General features: G+C 43.4%; 1 protein-coding gene across 2 annotated transcripts in view; it reads right to left on the reverse strand.

The window, feature by feature from the left end:
• Positions 1-7,435: 7,435 nt before the first annotated feature.
• Positions 7,436-17,974, reverse strand: part of AACS (acetoacetyl-CoA synthetase) — a 37,649-nt gene continuing 27,110 nt past the window's right edge. For both annotated transcript variants that reach the window (XM_088065205.1, XM_005524220.3), the window contains 8 exons: positions 16,602-16,666; positions 16,301-16,423; positions 14,905-15,018; positions 14,631-14,756; positions 13,033-13,102; positions 12,291-12,349; positions 11,345-11,547; positions 7,436-8,768 (listed from right to left, as the gene is read on the reverse strand). In XM_088065205.1, coding sequence (XP_087921331.1) covers positions 8,631-8,768; positions 11,345-11,547; positions 12,291-12,349; positions 13,033-13,102; positions 14,631-14,756; positions 14,905-15,018; positions 16,301-16,423; positions 16,602-16,666 — 898 coding nt within the window. In that variant the 3' untranslated portion in view covers positions 7,436-8,630. The remainder of the gene's footprint in view (positions 8,769-11,344; positions 11,548-12,290; positions 12,350-13,032; positions 13,103-14,630; positions 14,757-14,904; positions 15,019-16,300; positions 16,424-16,601; positions 16,667-17,974) is intronic.

Raw genomic sequence — 17,974 nt, forward strand, 5'->3', positions numbered from 1 at the left:
TCTGTTTCCTTCTTCACCTGTATTTAATTAAATTGGTTTAAGGCAGGTCTGAGAGGAGACTGGCTGATTTCTCCCTGTGTGGGGAAGGCGGGGGATGCCCGGCAGGATCCGTGTGCTGGGGATGCTGCTCACAGCTCTGGGTACCAGCCCTGGGCCACCGGCACAGGCCAGGGGGGGTTTGTGCCCCGTTCCCGTGTCTCTTCCTCTGCTTGGGAAGCGCCGGAGAGGGAGAAGATGCGCTCAGAGCCAGAGAAATGGGTTAAGTGCTTGTGGCAAGGAAAGGGCTGTGCTCCTGTGGCTCTCTGAGCCCGGAGGGAGCGCAGGAGAGCTGTGCCGGGGACCAGGAGGGTGCTGGGGGAGCAGGAGCGCACACCCAGGCCGGGGGACACACGAAAGTTCCGGGGGACACACAGAAGTGCCGGGGGACACACAGAAGTGCCGGGGGAAGCGTGTCCATCCTCCCTCAGGCTGCAGCCGGACAGGCTCAAAGGATGGCGCATGAAAACCCCGCTTGCACCAAGTCACCGAGAGCTCACCGGAGCTGCTCAGCCCGGGGGATAAACAGGACAAAAACCCTAAAAACCGAGCAGAAGGAGAAATTGCAGTTGGTGCCTGGGGCTCTCAGCCCCACGCAGCGGAGGGGGGTTCTGCCCTTGGCCAGGTGCACCAAGCCCCTCACATCCCACCCTTCCAAAAGTGCCAAAAGCAGCCCCCAGCGCTGTGCCCTGCTGCCCAGGGACACGGCGGGGACACGGGGATGGGAGGGACACAGCCGAGCCGCCCCGGAGGAGGATGAGGAAGGCTCAGCCCCCAGCACCATTGGGACCAGCTGATGCGCTCCTCCGGCGGGCAGAGAAATCAAAATCAACCCAAAACACCGAGCGTCTTCCATGCGGGTCACAGCCGGGAGACTTCTCAGGTAGCTCCAGCACCGCAGAGCTGCTAAAACCAGGAGTCACACCGAGCTCCGTGCCTGCCTGCTCATTAAAACAGCCTTTGTGCTCCAGAAATGCATATGAAAGACGCACACAGGCCCTGCCACTCTTGCAGATTCCTTCTCTCATTCTCAGCTAAACTAAGAAATGCCTGGAGCCGTCAAAGGGGTTGTTTCAAAGGCAGCCCGGAGACAGAAAGGGAGCGAGCCGGCGCTGGAAAGCCTCGCTAATCAAGGCAGAGGGATCTGCCTGCTTCCCTCCCTCCCCGAGCTCCTGCTTTGAAGACCTGTCATCTGTGACGCCGCTCCGCTTCAACATTTATACTGAGAATTTTTATTTTTTTTTTTTTTTGCCTGGAATATATGTGGGTTTTGGACCTTTTTTTTTTTTTTTTTCCTTTTTTTCCCCCTTTTTTTTCCTAAGCCGTTCCGCCCACCCTTCGCCTCTCAGCGGAGCTCTGGGAGGAGCAGAAGTATTACAGAACCTAAAATAAATAAAAGGCAGGGGAGGTGGCCCCGGTGCCGGGACAGTCCCCACCCAGGCCATCAGCCGTGTAAATAAAGGGATTTTTTTCACAGCATGAGTGCCAAGCAGGCTGTGTGGAACACCGGGATATTTGGAAATCCGGGTCTCTCTAATGAAAAGGAGGGACTTTCGCACCCAGGAGCACTACAAAAATTAATGGATATTATGACTATAACCACTCGAATCAAATGCAAAGCCACGTATCACGCAGCCCTTTTGCGATTTCCACAGCTTATTACCAGCCTGTTTACATCTGCCCCCGCCTGATTTAAAGCCAGCAGGAATAAAACTAATATCAAGTGAGCAGAGTGACTGAGGAGCAGCGATGCTCTTTGCAGGATTTTTTGAAGCGCAGCCCTCTCCTGACGCCGGGAGGATGAAATGCTGAGCTTGTGTCAACAGGTCACCAAATTCACCTTGGGTTTGCTGGGTGTTCACATCGGGACTGGCACGTGGCTCCACCAGCTCGCCCTCACAGCGGTGTTTTATTAATTACTTACAGGGATTTCTAGTCTCTGGGCTGGTTTAATATTTTATCCTGTTTCCATCCAGATGCAGGTCCCAGAGAAATCCAAATCCGGGGCTGACTCTGTTGGTGCCACCACTTCAGTTTGCTAAGGAGCCACCCCTGTGCCCACTCCTCCGTGAGATTTGGGTGTGATGCACACGATGTGCAGGGGGAATTATTCATCCCAAATAATCGCTCCTGACCAAATTAGCTCCCAAAAAAAGGTGGCTGAAAATCCACTGGACCGTATGAGCCAGGAGCTGCTGCTGAGCAGTTCCTTAAGAGGAGCAGATCCAAGCTCTGAATGGCAAAAGGGAAATCTGGCCAAAAAAAAGGGAAACTCAGGGTTATCCAAAAACCCACAGCAAAACCAGCTGCTGGGCAGGGCTGAACTTGGCCATCAGACTGGCTCAGACTGAGTTCTTGGGTTCAACACAGCTTTAACCCCTCAGCTTCTACGAGGGCTTGGAGCACTGCCCAGGTGGGATCTAGGGATTCCTCAAGGCTCCTCCTGCCAGCAACCACTATAACATGGAATTCTGAGGAGATAAACTGACCTTAGGTCAGAGCTGACCTCTCTCCTGGCAGCTGAAGTGATTTGTGCAGGGCAGGGACTGCTGGCCCCGCTCTGGGTGAGCCAAGGCTGCACCTTGCTGAACTGCCAGGAGCAGAACCATTGATTTTTTCAATTTATTTTTTTTCCTATTCTAATAAATGAGTGGGAAATTTCCACTCCTTGGATCAGGAGATGCTCTGAATATTTATGTTATTGTTCACCAATTGGAAAAAGAAAAAAAAAAGTGCTATAAACGAACATATTTGGTGACCCACTTTGAGTGGCTCATTATGATTAGATCCAGCTAATTGCCAGCCTTGTATTTCATTTGGCAACTTGTTAAGCTAATTGAACAAAATAAAACTAATGAACAATTATAATGAAGTTTATAATTAGACCATTGGAAAAAACTCAGCGTGAGAATATTTAAGGCATAATGAATGTGTGGGAGGTTTGGGAGGGGGGCAGTAAATTATGTCACTCTCTCCCACCAAAATCCTTCTTCCCAAGTTCTCGGTGTATTACCTGTTCCCAAACCATATCAATGTGGCATTTTCTTTATTATTAATTACCTTAATGCCTTTAATGTGCATAGATGGCATTTCCAGGGACCCTAAATCAGCCTGTTAACGAGGCAGCTCAGAGTGGCCATTATGTGACATCCCCAACTCCACCTTTACAAGCCAAGGTCTTCATTAAGGATGGGTTTGTAATCCTGAAAGTGAAAAACAAGCGTGTGGAGAGGAGTTCACACACCCTGGCAAGCTGATCTGTCAACACAGAAACCTGCTACAGGAGCCAGGGAGGCTGAAGGGGGAAGAACAGAAAGAAAAATGCTCTCTGCCTGGCTAGAGCCATTTTTTAAAAATAATGATTTTTGTCTCATATTTGAATAAACCCATTCCAGCCCCTTTTCACCCTCTGCTGCTGAAGCACAGAAAATTAAATACCATGATAAGTCACAGAGTGACTTTTTGGAGTTTCAATTTACAGGTCAAGCAGGTACCCACCAAAACCTAATAGAATTGTCACATCAGACTCTGCACTGCTAAAAAACTTCTCTTCTTCCTGTTTGTACATGACAGTAATTAGTCCATACAGAACTCAGTGCTAACTGAGGTTTTGCATCAGGGAATAAAGGCAGAAGCCATTAAATGAGGGAGGAAACGTGTTCAGCCTTTTCTCCTGGATATCTGGAGGAGCCCCGTGGTTCTGGCACACCAAAAGCAAGTTCTGGTTTTCAGCAGGAGCCCGTGGTGCCAAGGGCTACGTGCACAGGGCAGGGATGAAACACATGAAGAGCAAAGGGTGGGAGAGGAGGAGAATCAGCCCTGGAGATACAAAAACACTCAGCACTGATCCCACTCTCTGCCTGTAACCACCATAATCCCAGCAAGGGTAATGTTCTTCTTCCCATTCACAGAGCTGCTTTACTTTCACAAGGATTAAGATAATACACTGACTCAGGAAAAAATAAAAAATCATTTTTATGAGCTATCAAAATCTCTGCTCCCCTCCCCTGTTTTAATTTGAGCTGCATTAGGAGAAAACCTCTGTTTCTGCAGTCATGTCTCAATATTTTTACGCCATTAGAACCAGCTGTCCTCTTAATGTAATTACAGGTTTCAGCAGGGGAGTGATCATATCCTGGTAGCAGTGGGAGGTTGTAGCTGTCTGACGCTCTCCACGTTCCATCACCTTTCCATCAGCCTGGGTTTGGGTTTTCTTTGCAGGTGTTTGTTCACCTGCCAGCCTGGAGCTGCTGGCACAGCCCTTGCAGGGTTTCAAATGCCTCTCCCCAGCCCCAGCTGAGGACAGAGGGCAGGGGCTGCCAGGCTGAGATCTCCCCCTCCTTCCCCCATAAAAGCTCCCACCCCTGCAGGTTCCCCTCGGCCTCGACCAGTTACAAAAAGGTTGAGGAAATGGGAACAAACCCTGAAGTGAAGCGTGAAATAGGCTCCAGGATTCCGGATAGCCAGGGCCGTTTAAAGCCTTGCTTGGCATTTGCATTATAAGAACAAATCCTGTACAGGAATCTCTCCCATGCTTTATACTCCTGCATTAATTCATGAAGTGTCATGTATCTAGCATATTTTATTATAAATGAGAACCAGACAAATTAAAATTCTCAGCTGAGTATCACTCAAGGCCACCTCCTTCAGTGAAGTGACACTGCTTTAAACTCAGCTCACCTTTCAAACCAAGTCAGTTAAACCAGCACAAATTCTCAACGTTTTCCTTCCATTTTCTTCACCATTTATTTCCATTTAGCTTTAACCTCTTTGTAGCTAATAGAAGGTGAAGATAAATATTCTCCTGATCCTTGTCAAAACACAGGCTGCAGATCAATAGACTGGGAATGCTAAAAGCAATCAATGCCTTTGTAAAACAAAAAGGGATTAGGGCAGAGGAACTGGGTGATCTTGGAAGGCCCATCCCAACCCAAACCATTCCTTGATTCTACAAAATATCCCCACCAGTGGCTATCCTGCAGCAGCCAAAACTTAACTCCCTTTAAATCTCCAGAAGAGGGAACAAAACTGGAAAAGGGACTTTTCTTTCTTCAGTAGATTCCTCATTAGCGATGTGAACCTTCTCACATTAGTGATGTACACTTTAATATCCAATTGTAAACTAATTACTGATCCTGGAGATGATGGTTTTTTCCCAAGGAACATTATCCTTTCAGCTGGAATCTCAGGCTGAATGCTGATAAGCCTCTTGAACTTTGCAAAACCACTTGTCAAAAGCAGTAGGACGAGAATTCGTTAAGGCCTTCTAATTAAGAAGTACAAGGCCCAATTAAGCTCTCACTAATGTGCTGCACAGCCCAGTTGGTGTGCTGAGGATTTTCCCACCCCCAGCAGAGCTGGTTCCTCACTTGGGTTCATCTCCAGCTGCTGGGTTGGGAGAATTCCCCTGGTCCTCAGATGGAGCGTGGCTAGCTGGATCCTCAGCATTAATCCTTTGGGACATCTCACTGGAACTGAGACTCCCTGACAGCATTCCAGAGCTGCTTCCCTCTCCTCCCTGTGACAGCCTCTCCCATCTGCACACAGATCATGCACAGCAAAATGCTCAGGCTGATGTTGATGAGCTCATTATTTGACTCCAAAGAGGTCCCGAAGTCCCAGCAAGGAAAATGTGTGTGCTCCTCTCAGCTCCCACCCTGCTTGGATTTCTGGGAGAACAGAGGTTAGGACATGGAGCTTCCTCTTGCTACAAAAAAAAAATAGTAGAAGAAAATTAAGTTACAGCTCGTTGCTCTCCAAGCCCCGGTAATGAACGAGCTAAAAATACAAATGAGCTAAAAAATCTCCCTCTTGAAAGGAGAATTAACCAAGTGATCTTGGATTTCTCCTGTTTTGCAAGGCAGCAGACTGGCACCTCAGGAAACGCTCACAAGGTGAACACTTTCAATGGAGAAATTGCTCAGTGCAGAACTCCAGAAGGAGCAGGAAGAGCAAAGCCTTTCTCTACTGCAACATCTCTGATCTCAAAGGTTCCCTACACACTCCAGTTTCCCCCAAACCCTACAGCTCTGGCTCAAGAAGTCTCAGACCCTGCCACTCCTCCCTACTGCATTTTAAACCTAATTTTAATGCCCATTTGCCTGTGTGAGTGACTGCTCAGCTCCTAAATGAAATACTTTAAAATATGTATGCACTAAACTGGAAGACAATAATGGCCCCGGGGAAGTTGCATTCCATCAGGCAATTACCTGTGTTTTTAAAATCACTGGATAAGTAATCCACACAACCCATTTCTCTTGCACATAACAATAAAACATTTTATCAGCTGTGCCCTGCTCGGGCTGCTGGGTACCAGCTCATTTTATTTCATTGAGAACCACCACGAAGCAGGGAAATTAATTGAAATCATAAGGCAGTGGGAGAGGGGAGTACCTGCTCTAACAGGAGCTGACAAAAGCACTTTTGCAAGAGGGGAGTGATAAAACCACAGCTCCCAAGGGCAAATGGGCTGATTCCATCACATAATTCAAGAGTCACTCTCAAATTTGCAGAGGATTGAGTGAGAAATGCACGGAGCTCCTCTGCTCTAATTGCTTTGCTGTTGAAGTCAGAGCTTAAAGCCACTTCCAGAGCCAGCTCTATTTGCATGCCACACATCCCACTGAAATCCACACATGGAGCTTTCCAGGCAAAACACTCTGAACCTCAAATTATAAATAGGCAGAAGGAAAAAAAAAAAAGGAAGAGGGCTGTGCACTCAAGGTACAACAGCTACATCCCAGCAGCCCTAAGGCATCTCCATCCTGTGTTTCTGGGGAAAACCTGAGAAAAACTGTAATTTTCAGGGCAATACAGAAGGAAATCTCTATTTTTCTTTGTAACTGATGTCTGGGAAAAGCTTTGCAACATCTGACAATTACAGGAGATCAAATTATATCCATTAATTTAACTTTCTCCAGCGTTTTCAACATGATAAAGAATTAGAAAAAGCAGCCTCCAGGCATTGTATATGGTCTTAATGTATCTGTGCTTCTAAACTATCTTTAATTAATGAAATAACCCAAAATTACTTATTAATAAGGGTCCGTGGGCTTTGTAAACCTCGCATTTTGCATGAATTAAAGAACAATATAATGAAGTTTTAATGAATACAAAGTCACAGTTAATGTAAAATTTATATATAGCAAGCCAGAGGGGGAAGGAATTTAAAAGTACTTTTAATCTTAAGTTATTGGCAGTTTGATAGCTCCTTTTTATACTTTTCTAATGGGTGCTTGGTATTTTTATTATCACACCAGCATGGCTTGACTTAGTAGAGCAGAGAAAGTACCAGCACAGGAAGTTTTGGACTAAGTTGGACTTGGATTAAACCCATTACAATCAGTAACAAACAAAGCTAAAATATTATTGCATGACAAAAGAAAAAGACAGCAACAGCTGAGAGATGTAATATATAATTATTATATATAAAGAATTGATTCCTTTTAATTAATTCTTTATCAACGCTGAATGCATTCAACACAATTTTAAGTACAATAATATTTCACCCACAAAATTCAAATAGTGCAGGAGACACTGAATGCCAGAGGGCTGGTACAACTACTGCAACTGTATTTTATGAAAAACAAAACACTTTAGTGCTTCCATTTCACTGTTCCAGTAAGCTCATTTTAATTACAGTATTTTTCCCTTTATAAACTGGAGGGTTACAGACCTAGAAAAGGGGTCTCTCACTTTCAACATGACATTTAGTAAAAAAAGTTACAAAACCCATCAGCTTTTAATAAAGGAACACCCTGGAATTCCTCAGCTAACCTTTGAGCCAATAGAGGACTTCAACCAAGGAAGCAAAATGTCTTCTTCAACCATAACTGTGTTAATCCACAGTAAGGACAGTAAATTCCATGGAAAGAACCTGGAGTTACCCCAGGAATGAGGAGGGGGCAAATGCTCCCTTCACCTTCTGAGCCCCCAGAAGTCTCTCAGCCAACAGCTTGAAACAATGAGAAGGCTACAGCACAAAATGAAGCAGCAATTACCCTCAAAGGTACCATGAGATATTTCAAGACTGAAATGATTCTGAGTCAAGTCAGATCAGGGTTTAGTGCATTATGATTTGGCTTCATAAAAACATCTTAATGCACACTACACACAGAGAACACTTGCATGGTTCAGGGACAAGGGGTTAAAATCACTGTGTACCCCTTACAGGGGACAAACACAGGGATGAAAAAAGGTTGCTAAAAATCCAGTAAATAAAAAAAAAAAAAGCAAACATTTAATGAAAGAAATATTCTTCTATCTGTAACTATTGGATGCTACCATTTGATGGGCTGCTGATGTAAATCTAACCAGAAAAGATGCACTCATATATATATAAATCAAAACAGGCAGGTTTCTCCTTCCAGGCTGGAAAAAACTCCAAAATATATGGCATATTTAACCAATAAAAGGGAGCTAAGCTTTACCCAAGCCTTTCATAATGCACTTCATGAAATATTTTTTTCCTTTTAAAAGAACCACTGGTATTAAATAGAGCTTTTTCTTTACATACAGTATTGGTATATACAAAACAAATACAGAACAAAGACAGACACAAAAAAGACCCAAAAAAAAACCCCAAACAAGTGACTTTAATAGTCTTGAAGCTCAGGAATATTTTGGTACAGGTCCAAAGCCTCTGGGTTTGAGAAAGCTCCCCGCTGCTCAACTTCTTTCCCTGCAATTATTTGCTTCACAGCTACTTCCACTTTCTTCCCATTTACCGTATACTGAAAAACAAAACCAGCAAAGATAAAATTACTTTTTATTTTTTTCATGTAGTGGCTTTATGAGAATATTCATGAAACCCCCCCACCAATTCCAGAACTCTATCAAAATTTAGCAGAATGCCTTCTCTTCTGTTACACTTGAAGCACTTTCTTCTGAAAATCACTTGAAGAGTAGGTAGAATTCAAAGAGTTTGTGTCAGTTTATTACTCCTACTGGCAATTCTGTGAGAACACGATCAAGCTCCAATATAAAACAACAAAACCAAACCAGAATCATGGTATAAACACTAAGAATATTTGGGTTTTATGTTCTGACACATCCAATGTTCAAACCATTTTTAATTTTTTTAAGGGTGGGCTCAAAAAACAAAGCCCAGCTGCACTGGGCTCTGGAAGAAGAAAACCATGATTTTCTTATCTGAAATGGACAGTTTTTTCTAAAAGGGTGAGGTGAAACTCTGAGCTTAAATGGTCCTCTACAGTTAAATGTTTCAAAACCAACCGTAACAAATAAAATAAAACTGTAACCAACAGCAGCTTCACCTCCACTTATGAATCACACAAATTCTATTACATTGTGTGACTCAAAGTAAGGACCCTGCAGAAAAACACTCTAATTCTTCTCTTAGGATCACAGCACTGTCATTTCTGACCCAGCAAGGAGGATGTGCTCCAGTGTGAACAGGAGCAGCCGTGGCCCATCCTGGGTGATCTCTGTTTTCAGAGGCACCAAGGCTTTCCGAGCTCCTGCCTGGTGTTGGTACCACTCAGACACTTTGAGGTGGCAGCTTTGGAGAGCTGACACACAAATAAATCCCTCCTGAGTGTTTCTGCCTGCTCTGGGAACAGGAGCCCACCTGCTTTCCTTCTCCATCTACTGGCCAGACTGGTCCTGGCCTCCCCAAGCCTCTGAACCTCCTGAGCTCCAGGCACCACCATTTACCACTGGAGATCTTTCAGAGCCAGGTGAAATAATCCTCAGTAAACTCCTGCAATATTGTCTCAGTGCAAAAAAAAAAAAAATAATCAAACTTTCCCTTACTAGATCTGCTGAAGTCATGAGTAACCCCACCCTCCTGAGCTACTTTCATCTCTCTCCTCAATAATCAACAACCTAATTCTCACAGGTGCCCAGAAACCACAACTCAGCTCAGTGGTGTGCAAGGGAACTGCCCCCTTTAAAAAAAGATAAAGCCGCTCAAAGTAGATGAGTTCACTTTAATCAGTAAATCCTGTGGATGATGACCAGAATGTTTATCTGGTTAGGACAGAACTAGACATTCACACTACGTTTTAAATACTGAATATCCTACTAAAACCATGCTTTGTGTTACTAAATCACCTCAGCACAGCTGTACTGTTTCTACCAGAATACAGTGTCAGGATCAGATTGTATTTTCATGTGAGGATTCAAACACACTTCCAAAAGTAGCAGGAAATAGGCAGTTTCCCTTCCAAGCAAAACTTTTAAAGAAAGATGTGAGACAGCTTTGATCACTTCACCACTGTCAGATTTATCTGAAAGGTAATTAAAATTCACTCAATTCAGCCAATGTGTGAACTAATTAATGATCTAAGCAGGCTCTCCTGAGGGGCAGCCCATCCCAAACACCTCCCTGCTGCACATTCAGGTGATTCACACAGTTCACAAGTTCAACACTGCACACAGAAGCTGAGCTGCAGCCCAGAAAAATGGGAGCTTCAGGGAATTTTACACTCATGAAAAGACAGTTTGAGCCAAGGACTATGTGCCAACAGCATCCTGAAACAAAATTAACTCAGGAGATCAGGACCAGATCCCTCAGTGGAGCACAGAGTATTCCTGAACCCTACAGCACTTCCACGTGGGAACCTGCACTGGCAGGAAAGGGGTACCAGTATCAAATGATGGCTCTCAAGTCTCTCTTTTTCTCTCTCAAGTCCATGTGCAAGTGGACTTGGGGGAAAAAAAAACACACTCTGCACCTCCATTCTACTGCTCAGAGTCATTGAGGAGACTGTAACATCTGAGAGGGCTGTAAAACAGACATTCCAACCAAAGAATTCACACAAAGAGCTCGAGCAGAACCGCTTCAAACTGAGCACGCAGAACCTTCAGCTACACACATTTCTCCCCCTGAACAAGCACAACAATTTCACTTTAAATCTTGTTACAGTTAAGACAGTGATAGAGCTACGTTTGCTCAACAGATGTAAAAGTGAAATGGTTTACAAAATGATCTTCTGAATTCGCCGAGTGCTCTCAGCTTTCCTAAGAATGTCACTCGTAACAGGAAAACAAACAAAATATGCTTATGGATAGCCTGAAAAGCTAAATTACCTTTTTAATATTTTCTTTTAAGAGGTTTAAGTACATATTACTGAGAAAATGCAACCCATTTAAAAAACAACGCTTAGCTGAAGAGGAGATGAAAAGATGTTGCTAGGCAACATAGACAAACTATTTATAAAGCTCGAATACACTTTTGAGATGCTAAAATTTCCACGTATGTGGGTTTGAAGAGCAGTGACAACTGCTCCTTAATTACTATTCAAGGTGACAAAGAAAACAGCAGGCAGCCTTTTCCCTGACATACCGGGATGCCTTTGGTTTCCAGGATGAGGCTGGGGACGTGCCTGGCGGAGAGCGCCAGGCGGATCGCGTCCTGGATGCGCTTCACCAGGCTGCGGCTGAAGGCGTGGCTGGAGGCCATCTTCAGGAACAGGATCACCCTCTCCTCGCCGTCCTTGTTGTACTGAGGGACGCAGAGGCTGTCAGACACCTCCTCAAAGGCTTCCACTGCAAGTGGAATCCTCGTTAGAGCTCGGCTTTGGACGCGCGGTTTTTGCGGTCGTGTCGAACGGAGCAATCGTGGGCAAACAGGCACCCTCTGCCCGGCTCATCCTGCACTGAGCTCCACTCTGCCTGCTCTGGGGTGTTAGCTCTCATGTGAAAACCCAGGTTTTTAAGGACCATTCAGGTCCACAACAAGAATTTGCTATTACTTTTGGGACAGATGAGGTTCTACACAAAGCCATTTTCTCTGGCTTTCCCCACTGCAGCACACACAGGACACAAAGTCCTGCTGAGACAAGAACAAGGAGGCAACAGGTCCTCGAGTCTCAGATTAGCACCTCTGCAGGGACAGTTTCCCCACCTGTCACAACACAGTCTTTGAAACACAAAGCACAAGCTCAAGAGCTACTTCTAATTATCAGGAAAGGTACAATAAAAACAGTGTCAAGAGCTTGCCTTTAGGGGAAGAAAAAACGCCTGACAGATTTGGGAAAACAGAAAAAAACTGCCCATAAAATGTTGCTTTTGTATATCCCAACAAGTCACCTCCCACCCTACAAACACTTCAGGAAAACAACCAGTTTTAAAATCAAATTTTACCAATACTAACATACTCTGTACTGCCGCACTTGAAAAACAGCAAGTTTTTTTCTTACTTAATCTTTCTAAACAGCTTTGTAATGCTTAAGTTTCAGATTTAAGGCAACAATGTCATAGCTGGAAGAGGTAGAAAGGTGATTTCATACCTATGTTATAGATTTCAGAGCTTCCAAATCTTACTCCATTTGGATTTAATGTACCATCACTGAAAAATCACAAAGAAAACAAAGAAACATTAAAGTGTGATTACAGCTTGATCAAGAGGAAAAATTGATGCAATTAACCAAGTCTCTCTAGTGAAAGCAAAACCACATTAGAAACAGAATTTTAAGAGAATTTGAGTCAAAAAGACATTTTAACTCATTAGAATGAATCTGTACAGAGAACAGCAACATTATTAGTTCACTCAACTTTATTTCTAACAACAACTTTGAAATGCAAACAGTAAATTCAGCCTCAATTGTGATCCTGAACATCTGTGATCACTGACACAGGCACAACTTAATACCTGACCTTCTGTAAGGGAGTTTTGCTGAAAAAAAAGGTGGTGGCAAAGCAAGGTCACAAAACAAGTTCTCCAATTCACCCTGGATGTGCTGCACGCTCAATCCAAACTCCTGTGACCATTAGGAACCATGGAACACAAAACCAAGTCCAGTACAGTCTTTTGTTCATAAATACAAAAGTGGGGTAGAACCCCAAAAAGAGCTCCCTTCCCTCAAATCCAGCTGCTCTGATTAATTTAAGGGTTGAAATCCACAATATGGGACTCAATAAAATTAATGTAAAGCTAAGAAGGGTGACAGAATCACGTGCATTTTACTCTTAGGTGAAGACTGCAAATCTGAACACTTGTTTCCTCCCAACACTCGCACCAGAACACTGTACCTGCGACCCAGCATGACAATTCCTCCAGTCTTGGGGTTAATTTTGCAGTAATCACCGTGGGCCCAAACACCTGGTGGGGAATGGCAAAGGTTAAAGCAGCTGATTTCTTCATCCAGGCACAGCAGGATTGGTACATTGTGTAACTCAGCTGGCATTAACTGAGTGAGATACACAGAATTACAACTGATGCGCTCTGAGAGCTGCCCCCAGCCAGGGTAACAGCACTGAGCTGCACAAACAACCCACACCACATTTACTGGCAAGAACCAGCACACCCAGAGCAGCTCAGAAATTAGGATCAAACCCCAGGTTATCATCTGATTGCTTGTCTGCATGACTACACGGCATTCCTTAAAAAACCAGGGAATAGCTGCTCTGAACACCTCATTTTGAATTACTGGAAGCATCTTCCACAAAAGTAACAACATTCCCACCTTGATTCCTGTCTTTCTTGATCCATTTTTTTATTATGTACAATTCTGTACAAGAAGCTTTCTGGGCTTGTGCAATAGGTATCAACAATTCTTGAGGGAGCTTTTGTGCTTACGGTTCTTGATTTATCTTAATGCAAAATCAGGTTGGACTTTTCATTATTATTTAAGATTGATACTGCCACAGCAGCCTGCCAAAACCAGAAGTACAACCCAAATTCTACTCAAGTTTTTTTCTGAGGAAAAATACCAACCTCAATTATTTGCACATAAGACCATTTTTCAACTTAACTGTTACCATCTCAAACCCATTTAAAAGGGAAGAAAGAAAAAGGATCCAGACAGAATCTCAGTGATTTCAGTCTTAAAACTGTCACATAGATATATTTTTTTTTTTATTTCTATTTACTCCTGTCAGGCTTACATGCAGACTGCAAATCACATTCCTCAGTTTTCCTGTATGATTATCTACTGCTGCACACCCTGACTTTTCTTGTGAATCCACTCTGTTGTTGCTCTTTATTAAAAAAAAAAAAGTTTCCACTTGCAAAAAAACAGCAGCTGGAGATTCTGCTCCTAAAAAAACCCTGCTCCAGAGGCACCAGGGATTTTGGCACTGCTGTGCCACATCAGGAGAAGCCCTGGATGAGCAGAGCCCTCCACAATTACTAAGAAAAGCCTCTGGTCCACAGGTGCCTGTTAGTTTATTCTGTGGAAGGTTAAGGATGCAGAGGATGCATGTCTGAGGCAGAATGTATTTAATAGATATTTAATAGATATTTAATCCTCATGTTAATGGGCTAGCAGGCCTGGCAGAAGTGCAGCAGCACTCAATAGCTGATTGCTACCTGACCTGTTCAGCACAGCTCACACCTGGGCCAAGCAGTCTGTGCCTGCACTGCAGACTGGGACAGGCAGATCTGCCTCAGGAGAGCAGCCCCAAAACTGGATTAGAGCTTTGCACAGATCCTTACTGCTCTTATTTGGATCTCTGCTCAAAGCAGCATGAGAAAACAGAGTGAGGTATTATGAAACACCGTGGAGTTCTCCCCCTGGAAATTGGGACTCAAAGCTGCACATGTGGCTGTCACTGGGCAGTGACAGTAAATAAAGCAGTAAATAAATCTTCCTTACAGTCCGCAGCATCCAAAGGCCTCCATTACACACCTGGGAATTTGGAAAAATAAGCCTTTCTGTATTTGCTTCCATTCTCATCGTTCCAAAAGTGTGTGGGCTGACAGGGAATGGGCTTGATGCAAACCAGCTCCCCACTTTCACCCCAAACTGGTTTTCCTGTTGACAAAAAAAAAAAATAGGTATTTTCCACACTTTCTTTCTGTAAATAACAGAGTAACAAAGCAAAGATCATCTACAATTATTGCTTGTTAAAGTTAAAATCATCTAGCTACTGCATTTCCACAGTATTTCGGATCATAGTTACCTTCATCATTCCATGCTTCTACAGCCATTCCAAGATTTCTGGCCTGAATTTCTCCTTTGTAAACAGGAACTGTAACATTGTGACCCATGAAACATGAAATTATATCTGTACCACCTACAATAAAAGAAATCCATTTAGAATATACAATATTTTTTTGGAAAATGCCAACCTAAAAACTACATAGGAACTCTGGAACAACCTTTGCCAAAGGCTTCTGATGCACACTAAGCAGCAGAGAACAAACAGCATGATCTAGGATGTTGTGACTTTTATTAAGAGGTCTTCTTCCTTACTTTATATATCTTGTTATATGTGTATGCCTTTCATGCAGAACTGTCCCTTAAGGCATAACTTTTCTCCTTTCAACAGTCTCTTTAATCTCATTTAAGGAAATTTCCATTTACAGGAGAGAGAAAATAAACAGACCCTACTTTACAGACTCGAGATATTTACAGAATTACTTAGAAATGTTTTCTTGTTTGTTTTCATTAGTTTAAAGTAACCAGTCAAGCTATTCCACTGAACATTTACTTAGCTTTTACACTTTATCAGCAAGGGAGGAAGGGAGCCAGGCCTTCAGGATGAACAGTTAGCTTAAGAAAAATAGATACTGTCAAAGTGCTTACTTAACTGGAATATTTATAGTCTTTCTAGGACTTCATGGAAGAGAATGAAGACACAAATCAATCATGTTAGCTTTTTTCAAAAATAAGCTTCTGCATTTGAGTCTATTCATGTCTGTAGTAGCAAGTTCTAGATTCAGCACTACTCTTACTGAGCCCAGAGTCTGAGATAACTTCAGTAGCAGAATAGTTATATTTTAAAAATCAAACTGAGTTAAAAAGCCCTTTGAAAAAGTCAGTTCTTGTTACAAAGCAACATGAGGAGTGCTGTGGTGGACCTTATGTGAACAGAAGTTGCCTCAGCCAGCACTGCTCACAACAAACTGCACAGCATAGGGGCTTGATATTTCTCCAATTATATAATCCACAAAAAAAAAATCCGTCTGCAGTGCCAATTACTTGGCACAAAAGAACTGAAATGGGAACTCTCCAAGAGGTATTTTCTGCTAAAGTCAGCTATATGCAGAACAGTATGTTCTGTAGGTTAATAGACTCTTTGCTTGATTTCACCCTGCCACCCCTAAGGACAGCCAGTCAAAATAAATGATCATACTTAAAACCCAAACCATCCACCAAAGACACTTTGGAGTGCCTGAGTTTCATTATGGCACAGTGAATTATGCAGAAAAACCTCTGCACTGAAAAGACAGTTCATTCCAGTTTAACTATAACCAATCCCAAATGATCCAAGGGCTGAAGCTTCCCAAACAAGCAGGAAGGAACTGCACAGGCAACCAGAGAATTACTGAGATGCTGCAGCATAAAAGCCTCACCTGAAATGGATCCCAGGAGGACACTGCTTTTTATGTGTTTGTAGACATACTCATAGCTCTGAGATTTGAGAGGTGATCCTGTGGACAGGATGGTGTGGAGTGTTTGGAGATTGTGGGTTTCACCTTAAAAAGGAAAACAACAACACAGGTTAAGGCAGATTTTTTTCCAAGTGTTTGGAACTATTTGTCACTACAACCCAGAATAATTGCATAAAGGACTGTGACAGCATAGGGAGCCAGAACCAGGAGAGGAAAGGTGGGAGGGAGGACAGAAGGGATTCACCAGCTTTTTCAAGCTTACATGGTTTTAAATTTTTCTCTTCTAGCACAGCCAGCCACTTTGCACCCGTTCCAAGGATGGTGATCCTAGAGGGGAAAAGAAGTTTACATGTTTTGCATATTTAAATATGCTAAGATTCTAAAGACCTGCAATTCCCACTGCAGTGAGCAGAGGCTGTTACACACTCTGTACGTGGATTAGGCAAACAATGCAGCCTCTTAGAGCTTTCCAAGTGCAAGGCACAACCTTTTAAACTATCAAAATCAGTCAGATCAAATGTCATCTCTGCAGCTCTGAAACTTTTAACTCCATCTTTAAATATTAAGCAAAACTTTCCCATCTCACAAAGACATTCACTTACATTTACAGGAATTTGTAACTGCAGAACACTCCAAAGACATCACAAAATCTTATAAAGCTTACTTTATTAATGGGCCATAGTTTTCCATGAGTGCCTTGGTACAGTCTTACACAGAAAAATCTTTGCCATGTCAAGGCAAAGTTTGACAAAAATTATTTTACTCTGGGACAGCAACCAGTTATTTTCTGAAGAGACCTGCTCAGTTTGCAGTGGTGAAAGCTTGAGCTGCCCATGCCTAAATGAACAGGAAACTCAGCCCAAATGAACAATTCAATCCTGCCCTTGCAAAGTGTATTTAGAGCCCTTCAATACAACAGAATTAAAACTTGAAACAAAGGCTGTGTTTCTTCCATCTGTCAGTGGAAGTGCCAGTTTAATGCTCCTGCTGACATTGAGGAAATCCTCTTACCTGGCTTCTGCTGATTCATTTTACATTTCAGCAATAAACTGAAGGAAATGCAGAGAGGGATGAGGATAAGGGACACAGCCCAAGTGCACAGAGCATGGGCAACACCAACACAGCTTAAATAAGATGCTGCTAGGTTGGGTTTTCCTCCAAAGGCAGGATGGGAGGTAGGACACTGTTCCAGGCAAGGAGAGGGGGATATTTCAACACTCCCAAAAGGGATCTCTGCCATGCTGGTGGAAGACTCCCCTCAGGTAGGAACAGGCTCCTTGCACAAACACAGTGCACAGAGCAATTTATCAGGCACGTGGGAAGGGCACCAGCAAGGCACAGAGTGGTTTGGACTGGAAGGAACCTTTAAGACCATCCAGTTCCAGCCCCTGCCATGAGCAGGGAACCTCCCACCATGAGAGCCCCCAGCCCAGTGCTCCTCAGTTACCCTGAACCCCAATCAAGTGGACTATTTTTATTCTTGTGTAACATCTCACTTTCCTTCCATGCCTCAAACCAGTGCTTATTTTACATTAGAATACAAAATGCTTCTCTATTTTAAGCTCTTTGACACTTCCTCTACAGCACATGTAGAGCCAAATCTCCCTTTATTTCCTTCCAAATGCTACATAACTG

The sequence above is a fragment of the Pseudopodoces humilis genome, chromosome 20 (genome assembly GCF_049639895.1).
Source record: "Pseudopodoces humilis isolate 2021_Gansu_Grassland_sample_001 chromosome 20, ASM4963989v1, whole genome shotgun sequence".
In the NCBI taxonomy this organism is placed as follows: Eukaryota; Metazoa; Chordata; class Aves; order Passeriformes; family Paridae; genus Pseudopodoces; species Pseudopodoces humilis.